We start from the raw sequence: 19,578 nt of genomic DNA, 5'->3' as shown, positions 1-19,578 counted from the left end.
TGGCCTTCCAGTTAGTAGCTAAGCGTGTCTTAATAGTGTGCATCCCCCGGGGGCTGCACGTTTGTGGCAGGAACCATGAACAGCACGGTCCCTTTGAAGAGAACACCCAAAAAACTCTGAGGGGTCAAAGGGCACTTGCTGCTGAATTCACGATCGCCACTTAGGTCTCGACCCACGGTGCACGTCAGGCGGTAAGAAACCAGGGTCGCGTCTCCTAAACAGGTCTTCAGATGGCTTTATTGATTGTCAATGATCACAGATTTGTGGGGTAATGCTTCCCATGTGAGGAAGGGCTAGCCATTCCTGAATGATTATGTACCGATTCCTTTATTACAGCTTGCAAAGAAAAATGATCACGGCGAGTTCGGGTGAAGTTAGTTGGTTTCTGTCTGTGTTTCACTTCCTTATTGCCACCAATAACTTCAAAAGGAAATGGAGGTTAACAATTAAGCAACCTAGTCAATGAATAGGAATGTTAACTGATGAACCAATTAGGCAACATACAATAGGGCTTCGTGAAGAATTCCAAAGATAACACCCTTTTGGGAACAAAGTGCAAGAACCTTTGCCATAAAATTCCTCTACCTGTCACAGTTTTATTCAAAAGGCGGCTTGGAATAATCTAAATAGTTTCAAGTATGTTTTTAGGCGAAAGGAGATTATTTTGCACACAGGAGAAATACCTAGATTGCATGGCAACTTGGTGACTAAAATGACTATATGGATCATTTACATTCACATTATGTCAAGCTTATTATGTCCACTCCTTCTCCCAGGCCTCGAGCTCTTGTTCTGCCAGCTGGTTTCCAGAGAAGAGTGGGATGTAAACGTGCTGGTAGAGACCAGAGGGCAGAAACAGGGCATTTCTCCACATCTGAATTTAGTACTGGCTTCATCAGTGCAGGCAGTGGCTTTGTCCCTGAATGGCGCCATTTCCCACATTTCCCTCCTGAGTCCTACCGGCCACTGGGAAACCTCTCCCACAGGGCGAGCTCCTGTGGATGGTCTCAACCTCTGGACCCTGGGAACTGGTGTCAACTCCTTCTTGTCTGAGCCTCATAGCCAGAGGCATAGCGACAGCTTTATGCTGTCTAGCTCTTCTTGTGTCATCTAGGTAAATCAAGCTCCTGGTGAAACACCTACAGTGGTTTGGGTTTTCTCGACTTGATCCCAACTGATACCTCTTTTCTTTTCTTATCGGTGCATTTTGTCCTCAGCCAATAATAAATAAATAAGCAAAGCCTTCAAAACACACTCATGTCCTGAAACAGAGGCGTGTGACTAGCCCCTCAACTGCTCTTTGTTGAGTGCTTGATGTTTTTCTGGCCAGGTACAGATATGGATTTGATTTTCTACTGAGGCCAACGCCTATCTGAGCGCGCACAGGCACACAGCAACTCAGGAGGTCACTGTCGTTACGTTCCAAGAGTGACAACAAGGTAGAAGAAACACAAACGTTCTCTCATGTTGGGAGAGCACTGCTAAGTCATCTGCTAGGGGAAACGAAAGGTGGCTGAAACAGAAAAATCAGAGACATTAAGACAGCACTAGACTGTCTTCCGTTTGATTGACCCACGTCCCTAAAACGATAATCCTGTAGAAATTTCGGCTAATTTAAGAGCCTCCACAAATAGATCTGACTCAGGAGATGATGGATGCGGATGTAGCTTCTAGGCTAGATGGCACCGTCGGGGTGGCGTTTCTTGCTGAAGTAGACTTCTTTGGTGAGCATGGACATGATGCACGGGATCTGCTTCTTCGAGTGGAAGGTGGGGTTGTTTGAATGGGATTCAAAGTCCCGGGCCACCTTGCAGTTCACCCTGGTGAGGATCTGCATGATCTCCAGGGTTTTCCCGTGCTCGTTCAGGACGGAGCAGAGGGCCTGCACAAACCAGGAACCTCTTCCCGGGCTCCTCCATGAGTAGTAGCCTTTAGTGGGAGAGAAAGGGAGGATCGCAGATCAGCACTGAGCAGCAGCTGGGGGCCTTCACACCTACTTTTCTGAACCGCTTCCACGCTACTCTGCATGCAAATCAGCTTGAGGAGCTTGGGGTGCAAGCGTCCTAGACTTAGGGGGGTGCCATTAAGGCCCTCCAGAAAGGCATGGAACCCCGCTCCGGCGTAGACTCCTGGAACTTGCAGCCCCACCAGGTCGGTGTGGGGGGAGGTGGCAGCGCGCTCTATCAGTTTTGATGGAGGCACCTGGGGGCTTGTGAACTACCTCGGCACATGGAATGTCCCCAAGGAATGCTGCAGAACCTAGTCTAGAACTCTGGGATTCCTCACCATCTTTCTTGGAGGATGAATGCTACTTTGTAACCCAAGATGAGAGAAAAGTCAAACAAACCTGCAGGGGAGCGTTGAGAGACTTCCCAGAGCTGTTCTGCGACACCTCTGGGAAGACTTGAACCTCCAGCGCTTCAGTAAACAGTGGGGCACGTGTCCCGGGCTCCTTCATGAGCAGATCGAATAATGGCCTAATCTTCTAAGACCCTTAAATGGCTCCTGAGTAGGGTCGTGGACTACACGTTGTGCTGCTCTCTGTGAGGTTAGCAGTTCGAAACCACCAGTGGTTCCTTGGAAGAGAGGTGAGGCTCTCACAGAGATTTACAGCCCAGGAAACCCAAGGGGGCAGTTCTACTCTGAATGGACTCGATGGGCCCTTATATCTTAAGAAGTTATTAAGAGTCTCACCAAATCCCATCTGTGTATCCTGCCCAAGTTGCCTTCCAAACCCACTGACCCGTGTACTAGAACCAGTACTTTATATCAAGCACTTGACCAAATTCCTACAGTAGCTGCAGGAATTCTTAGATGGGGGCAGTGCTTACGGACTTAAGAACTTGAACGGACCCCTTTGGGTAAACATGGCGCTTGGTAAACAAGGGTAAAAACAGAAGGGGCTCCAGTTGGGAATTCTGGTCAGTGCCACTCTTTATGGTGTCCTGAGGCCACTCTCTGACCTTGGGCACCTCATCTAAGTTCACCCACCTGTAATGTTCCCCCTAGCTGTGAAACCAGGGTGGCAGTAACATTCTCCCTAGCTATCTGCCGGGGGTGCGGGGTGGGAGGGGGTTCAGGATGACGCAATGTGGGTGGTCTGAAAAGCCTCCTGTAAACTCAAGACCCTTTGCACGAGATGGACTGACACAGAGGCTGCAACATCGGGCCACAGCGCCGCAGGGGTTGTGAGGACAGGGCAGGACCGAGTGGCCTTTCATTCTGTGGCACATGGGGCGTCTCCGCGAACTGGAACCGACGCGGCAGCACCGAGCAGCAGCAAACTTGTGAGAAATGCTCATTCTGATCATTCACCGGAGCAATCAGGGTAACGGGAGAACACAGCTCTTCCGGGGAAGAAAAGTGAACACATGCCTACAGTAGGGAAAAGCATGCCTGCCCGCTTGGTCACCGCCCCCCAACCCCCTTCCCCAAAGATGTCTGCAGGCTCATCATCTTGGAGCCCAGAGCGTTTCTTTACGTATTCAAATGGACTTGGCAGATTTGACTAGGGGTGTGGGCCTCAGGATGCGGAGATGATTCTGCATTACGCAAACCAGTCACAGGGTTCTTTGAATGTGGAGAGCCTTTCGTGTGTGTGTGTGTGTGTGTGTGTGTGTGTGAGAGAGAGAGAGAGAGAGAGAGAGATTATAAAGAAGGACGGTTGAAGACGGCAGTGATGACGACCACATGCCAATGCAGACTGCCTCTAGGCGCTAGAAGAGGGCAGGCAATGGATTCTGCACTCGTGTTTCCAGAAAGGAACACAGTCTTACCAACACCCTGATTTCAGTTCACTGGGACCTGGCTCTGATATCTGAACTACCTCCACGTGGGCTTCAGCCACTGTGTGCGTGCCTATCTGCGGCAGCGGCCAGAACCACCAGCGTTTTGCTGTTGGGCTGGGTGGTACGGTTAGCAGGCTGTGGCCTTGACTGGATACCTGGGACAGTGGAATAAGCGATGAGAAAGTCAGCCTCCACTGGGATCTTGTACTGGGAATCAGGATCGGTGTCTCCCACAGTGCTTGAGTCGGCCTGGACCCCGTCATCAAACTCGGTCCCCCGGCACGCCTAAAACCAAAGTAGAGATGGTCCTTGGTGTGGGAGAAGACACGTGTGCCTCATTCAGGGCTCTGGCCCATGACGCTGCTGGCTGAGTGATGGGAGCTGGGTTACGTAATGAACAGGTGAATGAATGAAATGAATGAATGAATGCTCTGCTGAATCACTAGGCAAAGCAAATCAAATGCTCCTCATAGGAAACACCCCCACGACTAACACGCCCACAGGAAGATGCTCAGCATCCTTAGTCTCTAGGAAGCACCCGTCCAAACCATGAGATGCCGCTGCATACCCACTCGGACGGCTAATATTACAGAGCCCGAGGGTAGCAGCCGGGGACTAAGCTAGATGGTCCCTCAGAAAGGTAAATGCAGAATGACCCAGGCCCCAGGATTCCACTCCTCCCTCCAGACCCAAAGCAGATACAAGCAGCTCTTCAAATTAAAAAACAACCCCCCTCCCCGCACTGTCAACTGCACTGGCGCTGGGCAGCAAGTACCTGGATGAAGAAGAGCTTGGGCTTCCCTAAAAGCGTTCTGCATCTGTCGCCCCGGAAGTAGGAGGTCAAGACCTTGATAGGGACCATTCCATCTGTTCCATAAATGCAGTTCGCTTCTCCGTGGCTTAGGAGGATGCAGACAAAGCAGGCAGAATCCGTGTGATCCTCTTCCGCGGCTGCAAGCAAGACGGTCGGACATGGAACGGTCAGAATGCCAGACTCCAAGGCCCCCGGGTGTGCAGTCCCCTTCCAGCCTCACGGCTTTCTGTGATGGTGGGAAACGTAGATGGGGGAGGGGGAGGGAGGAGCAGGAGCAGAAGCAGAAGCAGGGGGACGGGTTTCTTGGGAGGGACTGGACTTCACTGCGGCCACTCTTTTCAAGCACTTGCCCTGAACCCCCCTGCTCCCTACAGGGTCTCCACCAGGCAGTGCCATGCAGTAAGACATGCACAGCCGTGCAAGACCAGCTCTCACATGTCTGTTCTGTCCCTGCTCACTGTAGGCCACCCATCCTCCAGCGTGCCCCCTGCGTTGATAAACCGGGCGAGACGATGCCGTTTTCCAAAGCGGCAAGATTGGGGCCGACGGTCTAATGAAATGATTGTGGGAACATGCTTTGTGAAAAAATAAGTGGATTTCAGAAGTGCAGGGGGATTATTCCAGGGGGCATCATGTTGGCACAAGAATCCTCGAGGTGCAGGGAGGTCGCTGCTTAGGCTGAGGCGCTAACTGCCGGTCCACTGTTTGAACGCACCAGGGGCTCCCAGGGGGAAAGAGGCGGGTGTCTTCTTCCAGACAGACTGACAGCCTCAGAAACCCCAGAGAGCAGTGTTACAAGATCCCTATGAGTTGGAACTGACTGGATGGCACTGGGTTGGGTTTGGGGCACAGTGGTTAAAGCACCCGGCTGCTCAGGGGAAAGCTGGTGGTCCAGACCCGCTTGTAGCTCCACAGGGACATTAGAACTGGAGAACCGCTTACACAAAGCCTAACTCACTGCCGTTGAGTCTCAGCGGCCCTGTCAGACCAGGGCGGGATCTGCCTCTCTGAGTTTCAGTTAGGGAAACAGAAAGCCCTGTCTTTCTCCCATGCAGCTGGCTGGTAGTTTTGAACTGCGGACCTTACAGTTAGCAGTCAGACGCATAACCATGAAGCCACCAGGGCTCCTCTGCAGAGGGGACAGCCCAGGAAACTATCAGGTGGGTAATTCTCCACTGTCCCATAGGGCCACTAGGAGTCAGCACAGACTTCACAGCACACTGTGAGGATGACTGTTCTCAAGTTGCCACCAAGGGCAGGTGAGAACCTTGGAGAACCACAGTGATGGGTTTGATAGCTTTGAACGTGCTGGTGTTTCTTCCGGGTACACATGGGGTGTGATCAACAGGTCATCCATCCATCCATGATCCATCCTTGCATCATCCATCAATCCATGCATGCATCATCCATCCATCCATCCATGCATCATCCATCATCCATCCATGCATCATTCATCCATCCATGCATCATCCATCCATCTATCCATGCATGCATGCATCATCCATCCATCCATCCATCCATGCATGCACCATCCATCCATCCATCTATCCATGCATTATCTATCCATCCATCCATCCTCCATCCATCCATCCATCCATCTATGCATCATCTATCCATTCATCCATGCATCATCCATCCATCCATGCATGCATCATCCATCCATGCATGCATCATCCATCCATGCATCATCCATCATCCATCCATGCATCCATCCATGCATCATCCATCCATGCATCATCTATCCATCCATCCATCCATCCATCCATGCATCATCTATCCATCCATCCATGCATCATCCATCCATCCATCCATCCACCATCCATGCATCCTCCACCCTGCATCCACTGCAAAGAGGGAAGAGTTGACATTTAAACTCCACTCTGGACAGAATGCTTTAGACTTGTTCCTTCCCTCGGAGCTACCCTTTTGAAACGGAGCGCATTCTGAACACAGACCTTATTTCTCCGGCTATCATTTAAAGAGCCAGCTTCTGATGGAGGTAGCTAAATTTCCTCAAAGAGTCCTGCTACTCAAGACAGGTATGGATGGACTGGTGAGAAGGAAAGCCTTCCCACGCTGGAATCCCTCCCTCTTCCTCTCCAGGGCGCCCCCACGAGGCCGGTGTAGGTACTGCTCCTCCGCGCGCACACACAAGACAGAGGCAGGCTGCATACACATGAATACCTTGTTTAAGCAAGTCCTCCATCTTGTCACAAGAGCAGTTGTTGCTGACGGCCACTTTAAAGCCCAGGCTTTGGAAGCACTTGAAAAGGGCCTCGGCATCTTTGTCAGTCCCGTGCCGGGGGTCCATCCCTGAGGGAATGAAGCAGCAAGTCAGTGGTCCAACCCTGCCATGCAGGTGCCGCCAGGCATTCTCGAGAGCTGCACGCATGCCCGGCTACTAAACAGAAACACTGGAGATTCAAGTTCACCCCTGGGAACCTTGGGCAGAAAGCATGGTGTGGATGGATATCCACTTTCCCAAACCAGCCGCTGGAAACCCCACGGAGCATAGCTCATTCTGCACTGGTACCCCAAGTATGGATCACCCCGAGTCAGAGTCAATTGGAAAAGAACTCACCCCACCGAGTCAGTTCTGACTCATGGAGACCCCACAGGACAGGGTAGAACTGTCCCCAGGGGTTTCTGAGACTGACACTCTTTACAGGATAGAAAGTCTCGTCTTTCTCCTGAGGAGTGACTGGTAGGTTCAACCTGCTGACCTTCTGGATAGCAGCCCAATGAGCAACAACTAGACCCCAACTCCCTGAAAACAAACCAACACCAAACTCTCTTGACTTCAGGTCAATTCTGACCCAGAGCCACCCTAGACGCGCCCTAGAGCTGCCCCTGTGGGTTTCTGAGACTGTAACTCTTTGCAGGAGTAGAAAGTCTTGTCTTTCTCCCATGGAATGGCTGGTGGTTTCAAACTGCTGTCCTTGCAGTTAGCTGCCCAGTGAGAAACCATGATGCCGCCACGGTTCCTCATGGGAAGCAACTCCAGCGGACTGCCTTCGAGTCGATTCTGACTTAGGGTGACCCTCGAGAACAGGTGAGGACTGCCCCTGTGAGTTTGAGACTGTAAGTCGCTACCCAAGTAGGCAGTCCCATCTTTCCCCCGAGGAGCAGCTGGTGGTTTCGAACTGCTGACGTTGCAGCTAGCAACCCTGTGCAATCACCACTCCGCTACCAGGGATCCTGGAAAGCAACTGGTGGGCTACGAATGCTTTCTCATGCAGCTCCACGGGTATGCTCTGGGGACAAGGAAAGCCTTCCAAAGCCACATTTTAAAGGAGCAAATGAAACGAAAAGCAAAACAAAGCCCACTCAAAGGGTAGAGCCACTCACATGCCCCCAAAAGTGAGCCCCATCTTCACAACTCAATCCGTCAGAGGCAAACAGCTCCACAGCCTCCCTTTTCTCCTTAGCCTGTCTCAATGCAAATGCAATGAGTAGTGTTGGCTCCCAATGGGAGCGCTGGCGTCCTGGCTCGGAGGGGAATGCCCAATTGGACATAAGCAGAAGGAAATGGAAGGGAACCCGAAGGGCCAGGCCATGCCTCTGTCGCCTACCTGTTGTTTTATCGAAGTTCTTATTATTGATGATGATACATGTGCCCATCTTCTTAAAGGTCATGTTGTACTCGTGGGATGGCACCCCCTCCGGGCCCTGGGAGACCTGGACAGGCGGCATTGGCTCGGCTTTCTTCTTCTTCCTGGGGAAATACAGAGCTGGTCAGGGGCGATGGAAGGAGTTTCTACAGTCATGGCCTCTGGATTTTACTAGGAATGGAGGCTCCCAAGAAAGTTTGCCGGTGCAGCGGTGATGGAGGGTGACCAGCCACACACAGATGGCTGTCAAATCTAAAAGGAACAAGGTCCTAGAGATTCATCCACATCAGCGGGATGTCAGTGCACAGGCATGGGATAGCGACAGTGTAAAACGAAACTGTGTAGTCCCCTACTCTTAGCCCCTGGAAATGGTTACAGATTACTGAGGGGTGTCAACTTCCGATATTCCTTCTCGAAAATGAATCTCCTAAAGCCACACACGCTGGTCACAGAACTGTTACAGAATGAACTGTTTCCCACGAGAGCTGTCACAATCCTAGCACTGGGCACGATGGGCGAAACCTTGCTTTGTGTTGTGCACAAATCTGAACACTTGCACGGACTGGATTTCCTTACAGGACAGACATGATCCCAGCACAGGATATGATATCCCTGTGCAGGATAGCTCTTGGAATGCCCCTTTGACCTTTAATGAATGCAATGCAATTCCTGTGACCGAATCATCCCCGGAAGAGTAAGCCAGATGACTTTCTGATTACAAATGGCCAATACCGGTCCATATCAGCTCCTGTCTGGGGGCGTGGTGTCTGACATCAGGATGCCGGCCCTGGCTGATTTTGGATGTCCCTTAGCATGTTGTGGAGGCAGCACCCAAGACTCTGCCTCAGTCTTTACATGGCCTTGGTCCCTGTGTGCCTCTTCTTGTTCAGAAGAAACCCCTCATACTGGATTAGAAGCCACCCTGCTGCAGCATGACCTCATGCAGATTTAACGGACATATCTTCAAGAACCTCATGTTCTCTGCAGATGTGGCTCTCAGGGTGTATCTCATTTTTTAATTTTTGTTCTCAGAATCCCTGAAAGGACGATCCACATGACAGATGAGCCCTGAGATCTAGCCTTCAGGTGCCCTACCGCTACGTTTAAAGTGCAATGCACTTCACCCGCTACGTCAGCCATTCTACACCTGGGGGTCCTGAACGACCCTTTCACAGGGGTCCCCCAATTCGTAACAGTAGCAAAATGACAGTGATGAAGTAGCAACAAAAATAATTTTATGGTTGGGGGTCCTCACAACATGAGGAACTGTATGAAAGAGTCGTGGCGTTAGGAAGGTTGAGAACCGCTATTCTACGTGAATGGGGTCAGTAGCATGGGACGGGCACCCTGGGGATGTAGTGGTGATACCCTGGGCTGCTACCCAGAAGGCCAGCTGTTCGAAACCACCAGTTGTTTGATGGGATAAAACTGAAACTATCAGTGATAATACCATGCTTATCAGGAAGACCAGTATATGACTACCATTCAAATCCTCACCCCCATCACGAAGGCCAACGAGGAAGAAATTGAAGCAACTTCTGCAGCCTGAAGTAGAGCAAACCTGCAATCCGAATGCACTGGTCACCAGAGTGTAAAAGTGGGCAGCAATGATGACCCCGGGCACGAGGGCACAAAGGAGGAGGTACCAGTATACCGAACACAGTCTTGGGCCACACTGCAATGTCCCATGAAGCTGTGACCCTAACCTTCCAGACCTAGGCGCAAACCCCAAAAGGTATGTGGCGCTATATAAACAGCCTCCTCCCTGCCCCCGGTGGCTAGCACAACAACCCACGGACTTGGTCAAAGCTTGGCCCATCTGCTCCTGCAACCCCGGCCCTGAGCAGAGTGCCACCTTCCTCATCTGGAAAACGGAACTACCAACTATGCCCAGTTGGTAAAAGCATGATGAAATTGTTGGAGAAATAGATTAGAAACTTGGTGGCAGCCGGCACTTCCTGTTTCCTAAACTTGTCCCCTCCCATGCCCAGGTCCTCTAGACTCTCAGGGGAGTGAGTCTGTGCGGCTCTCGCCATGCTGGCCACAGGGGGAGAAGTAGGACTTACTCCATTGCTGCTGCCCTGCCAATGGCCCTTCCTTATCGACGGAGTCCTCTGGGCAGTCTTTCATCTGCACACACCATCTTTGGACCCAGACGTGCAATGTGCTCACTTCTCTCATGGAGCTCTTTCTTCATGCCTTGTCTTTACTGCTTCCTCCAAGTAACTTTGGCTTTCCTGATGGGGCTGGGTAAGAAGGCGGGTGTGTGTGTGGGGGGGGGGGCGTAATTCTGATTGGATTTTATGATTCAGCTTTGAGTGATTAACAGGATGGACATCCAGAAAATTGTGCTGGGTAGACAACCAGCCATCTCAGATGAAGGGGGATTTCATGACCAACAAATGGGATGGTCCAGGAGCGGAGCCTGTCTTTTGGACCCTAAGATCCCTGTGCACTGAACCTCCTTGATCCGGGAGTCAGCTCTGAGCTGCAGAAAAGCAGCAGCAGTAGAACCAGGAGACAGAGCGGTGGACCTGCTAGCCTACAGAGCAAGTGAAGCTGAGTGTTTGGGGGCAGGAGGGCAGTTTGTGGAGTGGGGTGCCTCTGGGCCTTAATTAGGGGAGCGAAGTTTGCTGACCCACAGAGATGGAGCTGAGCCTTTGGGTTAAGGCTTAGTGCAGAGGAGCATACCCTTTGGGAATTTATCGGCAGCCCTAAAAGAGCTTTGTAACATTGCCCAAGCAGGACCGAGGGCAGCCCCTGAGGCCGAGGGCCAGAGAGAGGTCTGGCTGTGGGCCCGGCAGAGAAAAACCGTGCTGACTGAATGCATGCTGAACCTTTCTCACCTGCATGGAAACCTGGCAATTTCCCTGGTAAACCCCACCATCACGGGCTGTTTGGCTGCTGCAGTGCGTTAAGTACGTAGAGGGTGTGCTGTGGGAGGGACAAGAGGGCCCTTGGGAGGTGTTGAGAGGTGGCATAGCCATGCCCCTTTTTACAGGTGGCAACTAGAATGCACAATTAGCAGTGCTTACCATGGGCTGGGGAGGTCCCTGGTGGAACAAACAGCTTGCACTTGACTGGCAGCTTTTAAAGGTAGGGGCCTTGAACCCACCCAGGAGCACCGAGGGAGAAAAGGCCTGGAGGTCTGCTTCTGGCAGGCAGGCTTCCTGGGGCCATCAAGTGGACTCTGCCACCCACAGACCCCATTAGGGCAGAAGGTGACTGCCCCACGGGGTGATTTTCAAAGCTGTGATCATCACGGAAGCAGATCGCCCCATCTGTCTTCCAGGGAGCTGTCGGCTGATTCTCTGGTTAGCAGATGACCCCACTCACCACTGCACCACCAGGGAGTCTGCTGTTCCCACCACGGCCAATACAGACCTCCGGGGAGTTCTCAACCCAATGCCAACTCTCAGCCGCCATCCCACCACCCTACGGGCTGGGGGCCTTGTGGAAGCTCTCACCGGCATGTTCTCCTTGGCTCCTCCCACATCCACCCAGAGAGGACCAAGCAGTTAGGTGCTTGGCTCAAAGTCACGGTGTGGCTGGCGCAGCAGGCCCAAGCCCAGGAGGCGTCATGCTACACACTGACAACGGGGAGTCTCCGGATGGATGCAGTCAGGTGATGAGCTCCCAGACAAAGGCAGGTCTGGCGTCTCTAGAGAGACTGGAGTCTCCGGTCATTAGTCTCCAGAGAGGCCCCCCTGTGTGCCTGACACCACGGCTGACAGACCTTCCTGAGGAAGTCCACGGAGTGGTGCATCTTGAGAGTCGTCTCTCTCTACAGGTACGGAACTGAATGTGCCTAGTGGGGTGGGCAGTGTCCTGAGACTTCTCAGAGTCTCCAAAGGGGAGAAGGCATGGGAAAGTGTTAGGAAACCTACGTGCACCTGCCACGGATGGGCCAGGGGCTTCTGAAAGCCGTCACCTGTGCGCAGAGCCACGCCGCAGCGTTTGCAGAGAGCCAAGCTCCAGTTCCAGCTGAGGCATGACCCCTGTGGCCTGGTCTCCGAGCGGCTCTGCCTCAGTGCTTGGAACAAACACCGTCTTAGACACTGAGATTCGGAGATGGGGTTTACTCCTCTCCTGGCTTCCAGCGTGTGAGGAAGTTGGTGATCTTTCTTAACACGGTCCTGCTGACTCTCAACAAGGGCAGCTTCAGGATGGGCTTCATCAAGCACCCTCTGCAACCCTCCCGGAAATGCGGTGAGAGGAGGGGAAACAGGAAGGAGAGTCTTTAACACCCACCCCCACTTCAGGGCAGGAGTTGCATCTTAGAGCCAACTTTCGGCCACCCAATGACCCCAGGACGGCATGAAGTCTAGATGGGCCGAGGTCTTACTGTACACCCTGCAGCTCTCCACGAGACAACAAACCCTACTTCTGTGTTCTGTACTATGGGCGATTTCAAAACAACCATGGGCCACAGTAAACAAACTTCGTTTGGGGTTTTTTTTAATGGGGGGGTTCTTTTGAACCTCCCCTAAGCTGCTAACTAATCCCAAATGATCACGGAGGAACAAAACCAGGCAAGCGTCCTTCCTAAGAGGAGCAGGCTCTGATGCCAGGAGACTTCCAGAGGTTCGTGGGCACATTCCGTTATCTGTCCACGGAGCGCAGGAAAGGCTGTTTTTTCTCAGAGTAGGACCTGGCGTGTGAGCTGGTCAAAAGCCAACCCGTAAGGAGAACGACGATGCACAGCGCACAGAAAACCCCTTTCAGGGCTGCGAAAAGCACACTCCATTTCACCCTGAAGGGATGCTGACCTCTGGCCTCGCAGCAGGGGACTGGGGGAGGGGGTTCCCTTACCTGTCCCGCCTCTTATTTGAACCAGTTTTAAAAGGTACATTTAATAACCTGCTTCTTCTTTCTGGAGAACAATCAACCCAAATCCACTTTCCCATCTAACCGAAACAATTCTGTGAGCCACATCTTTCCAGACCAGAGCATGCTGGTGAGACATGGACAAGGCCATCCCCTGGAACGCATCTTTCCAGGAAGAGCCCACGCTGGGAGAACTGCACGCACAAAGCGACCCTTGAGCGATGCCGGGGCGAAGGGCTCCATCGGGACGTCACTTTTGACGCCCCTGCCCCCACCCTTGCCAAACTGCAGTCATAGTGTACTGCTGCCCAGGGCCTTACTGGTCACCTGCCACAGTTGCGCTGCAGGTAGCTTGCACGTTGCTTGTTTTACACCGCGCCCACCCACATCAAAGCCACATTTCAATCCGAGATCAAAGGCATCTTGCACAATGGGGCAAGGTTTCGGAGCCTGCTGGTATAGCTACAGCCAGGGCTTCCCGTTCATGCCTTTTCTTGGTTTACGGTGGTCCTCAGGCTGAGTTCGCTTCTCTGGAAACGGCAGACAACCACAGGTGCAGACAGCAATGCATCAAGCCGTCCATCCCTTTCTTGTAATGTCACGGCACTGCTCTGCTTCTTGGGTGCATGTCCGGTGGCACTTTGCCTAGGCCCTGTATCGTGCCAGTGCACTGCACACGATGGAGAATACAGACCCCTCACGGAGAGATGGGTTTGGAACGGTGATGAGTTTACCGGAGACGTGCTGCTCACGTGGAGATGACTGGCTTCAGGGCCTTCGAAGTGGGTCCTCGTCAACAGCGGAGGTCCCTGCAGAAGCGACAGGCGGCGGGCGCAGAGCTGTCTGTACTACGCTTAATTCCATGTGTTAGAATTGAACACGGCACCTTTATTTTTGGCTACATCTCTCTCAACCGCGAAGGGCACCACATATGGTCCGCATGTGTTTTTGTTAAGTTTTGATTGACTTTGCGTAAGAGATTGGTGCCTATCTCAGGCGCCCCGGTGGCGTGGTGCTTACATGTTGGGATACCAACCATTCAGCAGTTGCAAGTCACCAACTCTCCGAAGGAGGAAGAGGAGGTTTTCCACTCCCATAAAGAGCGGCGGTCCTAGAAACCCACAGGGGAAGTTCGACCTGCCCCGTGGGTCACCCTGCGTCAGAGTGGACTGGATAGTAGTTCTTGTCCTTAGAGTCACTAGTGATAAAACAGAATAGTAGCCACACGTAAACTTCTTAATTAAAAGAAAATTCTAGACTATGCGGTTCATCTGCCATCTTTCCCTCAATTTGTCCAAAATCTAAAAAACAAACAAACAACTGATCTGTTTATGAGGAACCCTCCCCCTACACACACACACACACACACATATAATAGAGGCAGCAACTAGATTCGGAGTTCCTTGGGGGTGGGGTGTGTGGCAGGGGAGGTTGGGGGAAACGGGGAGCAAATAACAAAGAGTACAAGAAGGAAGAAAAGGTTCTAAAGTTGATTGTGGTGATGACTGTACAACTCTTGTCAATGGGAGTGAACTGCTGACTGTAGCTATGTGGCTCATGTCCCAATAACACTGTTTAAAATAAAATATGTGGAGATAGGAGGGGGAAATCACTTATTAAGCACACCACTGCAATTAAAACCAGTGCTCTGCACTTTGGGAAAGTAAAACTGATGCTTAGTTTAAAGCACATGCCTGAGACAGACAAATCAGAGGACAGGTAACCAGGAAGCACCAGGTAGAAAAAACACCAGGTGGGGAAGAAAAGAGTCCACAGTCCACACCACATACACTCCGCCAGAATGAGTCAGAGATTAGTCTGCTGCCTAATGGCTGTGAGGGATTGGTGGGGGGGGGTGTACTCTCTCCTGGGGATCATCTCCCCTTCAGCCCCATTCTCCCTTTGTGGTGGCCATGAGCACCCCCATATTGGTAGTGATTTCCCATCCTGCACCTGGGTGTGTGGCCCTCAGTGATGGGTGGATAATAGCTAATCTCCAGACAATACTGATCATGCCTCTTCCCTGGAAGAGTGAATTTGGGAAGGAGAGTGGAGAAAGAGGGTCAGCCCCTCACACGGTGGCTGATATGGGAATTGTTGGGGGGCATGCTCAATCATGTGGCCCGAGGGACAAAGATAACAGGCCAATCGGGAGGCGGCAGAGCACACAGTAATGTTCCAGTCGCAGGCACACACATCCAGTGAGTCATAAGTACATGTTCATTTGTGCTAGTTAGGTTTTTGGTGCCAACATGGCTCCTGGAGGAACACGTGAATGCAGTTTAGCCAGTCAATCAGGCCGCAGCTTGATTGGAGGGCGACCCAGATAGATGGCTCTCTGGAGGCCGCCTGCCCCTCTCAGCTTCACCTTCCCATTGACGAGCCACTTTGAGCCACGCTGATAGCAGCCAGAGCCTTGGAGATGTGTCTTAGGCCATTGGATCCACATGACTTTGCCTGTGATCTTTCTGCATTCTGCATCATGGCACGTGGCTTCTACATGAGTCTGAAGAGGAATTTATGGACTAGTATCTGACATATGGGCTAATATCACACTTATGAATTTAATCTGCACTAGGGTTCAATGTTTTCTTAATATACAATTACTCTCTGATATAAAGCTCTTTCTTATACATATGAGTGTCCCGGGGCTTGTTCTCTAATCAATCTGGCCTAACACATGGTACATCCGCTCCTCACTTAGCACCATGGCTAGATTCCAAAGACTGGGTCCTTAATTGAAAAGTCCGTGTTATAAAAAATGGAGGATGATCACATCACATCACAAAGTGGAGGATGACTACATCATTTACGTAACTGGCACATGACATACTGCATAATGGCTGAAGCACTGAGACTCACGGCCCAGCCAGGTTGATACTTTAAACCCATCTAGCCACCAGTGTTGCCAGTGTCACTCCTGCCTGGCACCTCAACATGTATTCCTGCCAGATGTATGTCATTAATATGCAAAATAGACCAAAGGTCCTTTACTACTGTCATGCATGCTAAATGTTGAGTGATGAGTTTGTTGATACAGAATAGGCATAATTTTATTGCCCCAAACACCCCAAACTGACCCACTCCCATCAAGTCTATATTCTGACTCACAGCAACAATGATAGGGCAGTGAGTTTCTGAGACTGTAACTCTTAATGGGAGTGGAAAGCCCCATCTTTCTCCCAAGCGGCAAGTGGTTTTGAACTGCTGACCTTGTAGTTAGCAGCCCAATGTGTAACCACTAAGCCACCAGGCCTCCTGATGTTACTACGGCATAACATTAAAAGTGCTCACCTAGGTTTAGGAGAGGAGCCCTGAGAGCCCAATGGTGAAGCACTTAGTACTTGGCTGTGAACCGAAAGGCTCAGTTTTAAGCCCACCTGTCAGCCTCACGGCAGAAAGGGCTGGGGACCTGTTCCTGTGAGGACTGTAGCCCGGAGGGCACCGAGCAAAACTCAAACTCCCTACATGGAGTCAGAGCCAACTCCTAATGATCCCATAGGACAGCGCTTCTCAACCTGTGGGTTGCGACCCCTTTGGGGGGGTGGGTTGAACGACCCTTTCACAGGGGTCGCCTGATTTATAACAGTAGCAAAATAATATATGAAATATCAATGAAAATAATTTTATGGTTGGGGGCCACCGCAAGATGAGGAACTGTGGGACAGGGTCATGGCATTAGGAAGGTTGAGAACAGCTGCTCTAAGACAAGGTAGAACTGCCCCGGTGGGTTTTAAAGACCGTTAACTCTTCACGCGAGTAGAAACCTCATTTTTCTCTCGTGGAACGGCTGGTGGTTTTGAACTGCTAACCTTGCAGTTAGTAACCCAATGTGAAATCCACTACCCCACAGCTTCTGTTACATGGCAGGCTATGCGTTGAAAGTCTCCTAGATGGCACCTAACATCGTCGGCATGTCCTAGAGGGTGGGGGCCGAGACGAGAGCAGGCGAGAGAAGGCCAATTTTTATTATATTATACACACTATTCTGTTCTAAGTACCTGTTACCGCAATCGGGGAATCTCAGGGGCCAGTCCCTGGACCCCTGCTCATTTACCCGTGGTGCAGATCAGCGAGCGCTTAGCTGCTTGCACCGTTTGTGGACCACCAGGCACTTCAGAGGTGGGTGAGGGAAGGGTTTGTGACCAGTGTACCTGTTTGGTCCATGGATGCTACAAGGCTGCCGCAGAGCTGTGAACAGAGCCTCAGGCTCCAGGGCCGCACTTAGGAGGGGAAGGAAGGAACATAGGGCTATTGCGTCTTGTATTTCTGTATGTGAGACTGAACGCTATTCAGAAATGTTTGGGGAATGATCGGTTTTCTTCTCTTTCTTCCTTCTTCCTCCTTTATTTCAATTTGCATTTGTCCTTCTGAACCTTAATACTGAAAATCACGCCTCAGTTAAAAGAGCCAAAGGCAGTCAGATCATCTGCCAAGTCACTCCCTTCCCAAACAATGAGCGCGGGGGACGGCAGAAAGTTCAGGGTTCCCTTCCTGATTGAACCCCAGAGGGAGGGGTCTTTGATCAGAACCAGACAGTATTGTGAAACACATCAGACACCCAGGAAGCAGTCTGATAGGACATTCTCGCTAGGTAGTGGGAAGTGTAGAAGAAAACAGAGGTGAGTAGACTGCCTTTTGAGGAAATAAGCTATTTTTTGATTTGCTTATCCTTGTATACGGAGACTCTGGATGGATACGGTGGTGGATAAATTCACGGATCCCAGCACGGGATGACCTGGACTTGAATCTCACACTGCCCCGTAGCTGGGCAGGTTATGTGTCCTCTCTGTGCTTCAGTTCCCGACGGTACGAGTTCATATCCACACCACACTCAGAACAGCATGTGGCACGTCAAACCAGTTGCCCCTCACCATTCCAACTCATGGGGATCCCATATGTGTGAAAGCAGAACCGTGTGCCGCCGGGACTTTAAGGGCTCATCTGTTGTAAGTCGATTGACAGGGCTGATAGGAATCGGAGCCCTTGTGGTGTTGTGGTTACGCCTTGGTCTATGAACCACAAGGTCTGCAGTTTGAAACCATCAGTTGCCCCTTGAGAGAAAGAGGAGGCTTTCTACCAGCTTGAAGGGTTACAGTCTCAGAAACTCACAGGGGGCAGTTCCACCCTGTCTTAGAGGGTACTGAGTTGGAACCGATTCAATGGCAGGGAGCAGAGTGACAGATAAATGCTATTCTTACTTGGGTTTCCGTTGTCTCTACGTACCAATGATGACCTGTGTCATGGCGAGTCGAGGGCTGGGCACAAGGCAGCAGACTGGAGTGGGAGGAAGATGGGAAAGGAAAGGGGCAGGAGGAAGTCTGATCACCTGTCTTAGCAATGTGACTTACTTGAAACCCCAAATTCGGACACGATCATTTGGTAAGCCTCCTTATATATAATTCAGTAACAATAGTACGGTTTCTTTTTGACCACTTACTGCATTATGTATATTATCTTACTTTTTAGAACAATTTTATGAGGAGTTACCCTGCTTTACGAAGACGATTTACCTTGTCCCAGGTCACACAGCTGGAAAGGGACCAAAGTCTGCCAGGGACTTGATTCTGACAAAAAGAGACCCTATGTAGTTCCTAAGGCTATAATTCTTTATGGGAGCAGGCAGCCTCATCTTTCTCCCAAAGAGTGGCTGGTGGTTTTGAACCCTCAACCCTGTGGTTAGCCGTCCAACATTTACCTAATAGTGCCACCAGTCCTCCTTAGAAAATGGCAGAGCCAGGACGCACTCTGAGGTCTAGCACCAAGGCTCTTTGATCTGGGTTTCTCACCTACAGCCAAGTTCCCTGGACTATGAGGTAGAATTCAGATCCCCGGGTCTCACCTCCAGGGTGAGGACCTCAGGCCAGGCCTCGGCACTTCCCTGCAGACGGTCACAAGCTCTCAAGTTTGCAGGTGGCCTCTTGGCTCGGCCCTTTCTTTGCTGTCCCCCATCCTGATTTGGGGCCCCCTGGTTATTTCAGCAGGAGCCCCATGGCATGGTGGTGACACGTTGAGCTACGGACTTCAAGGTCGGCAGTTTGGGAACCAGCCGCTCTGCAGAAGACAAGGCTTTCTACCCCCGTCAAAAGTGACCATCTCACGAGAAACCCACCAGGGCAGTTCTCCCCTGTCCAATAGGGTCACTGAGAGTCAGAACCAACTTGGTGGCATTAGCTTTGGGGGGCTGTTTTCAGAGCCCACTGGAAATACCTAAGGCAAGGGTATTCACACTCAGCAGTGGTAGTGGTGATGGAGAGGGGTTGGTGGGGCAGCACGGAGCTTGGGCTTGCCTCCCTGTCTGGCACCTCTCCTAGGGGGCACTCGGCCCTGGCAGAAGGTTGAACAAGCAGGTCTTAGCAAGCAGGCCTTCCTGAAGGCACCCCGGGAGCAGTGCAGTGAGCGTATCCAGGTCGCAGGCATGGAATTTAGGACCGTGAAACCAGCAGGCTGTCCCCCAGCGGTGGGTGACAGCTGACCTGAACATAAAACCTGAGGAGTGTAACCACACGCACACACACAACCCCAGCGCTCCCAGGGA

At 51.5% G+C, this 19,578-nt stretch overlaps 1 protein-coding gene across 2 annotated transcripts in view; it reads right to left on the bottom strand.

The window, feature by feature from the left end:
* Positions 1-225: 225 nt before the first annotated feature.
* Positions 226-19,578, bottom strand: part of CASP7 (caspase 7) — a 38,976-nt gene continuing 19,623 nt past the window's right edge. For both annotated transcript variants that reach the window (XM_075534453.1, XM_075534454.1), the window contains 5 exons: positions 8,175-8,317; positions 6,787-6,915; positions 4,564-4,739; positions 3,944-4,073; positions 226-1,929 (listed from right to left, as the gene is read on the bottom strand). In XM_075534453.1, the coding sequence (XP_075390568.1) occupies positions 1,676-1,929; positions 3,944-4,073; positions 4,564-4,739; positions 6,787-6,915; positions 8,175-8,317 (832 nt within the window). In that variant the 3' untranslated portion in view covers positions 226-1,675. The remainder of the gene's footprint in view (positions 1,930-3,943; positions 4,074-4,563; positions 4,740-6,786; positions 6,916-8,174; positions 8,318-19,578) is intronic.

Source organism: Tenrec ecaudatus, chromosome 16 (assembly GCF_050624435.1).
Source record: "Tenrec ecaudatus isolate mTenEca1 chromosome 16, mTenEca1.hap1, whole genome shotgun sequence".
Taxonomy (NCBI): domain Eukaryota; kingdom Metazoa; phylum Chordata; class Mammalia; order Afrosoricida; family Tenrecidae; genus Tenrec; species Tenrec ecaudatus.
The sequence above is the reverse complement of the archived record's forward strand: the minus strand, read 5'-3'. Positions and strand labels throughout refer to the sequence as shown.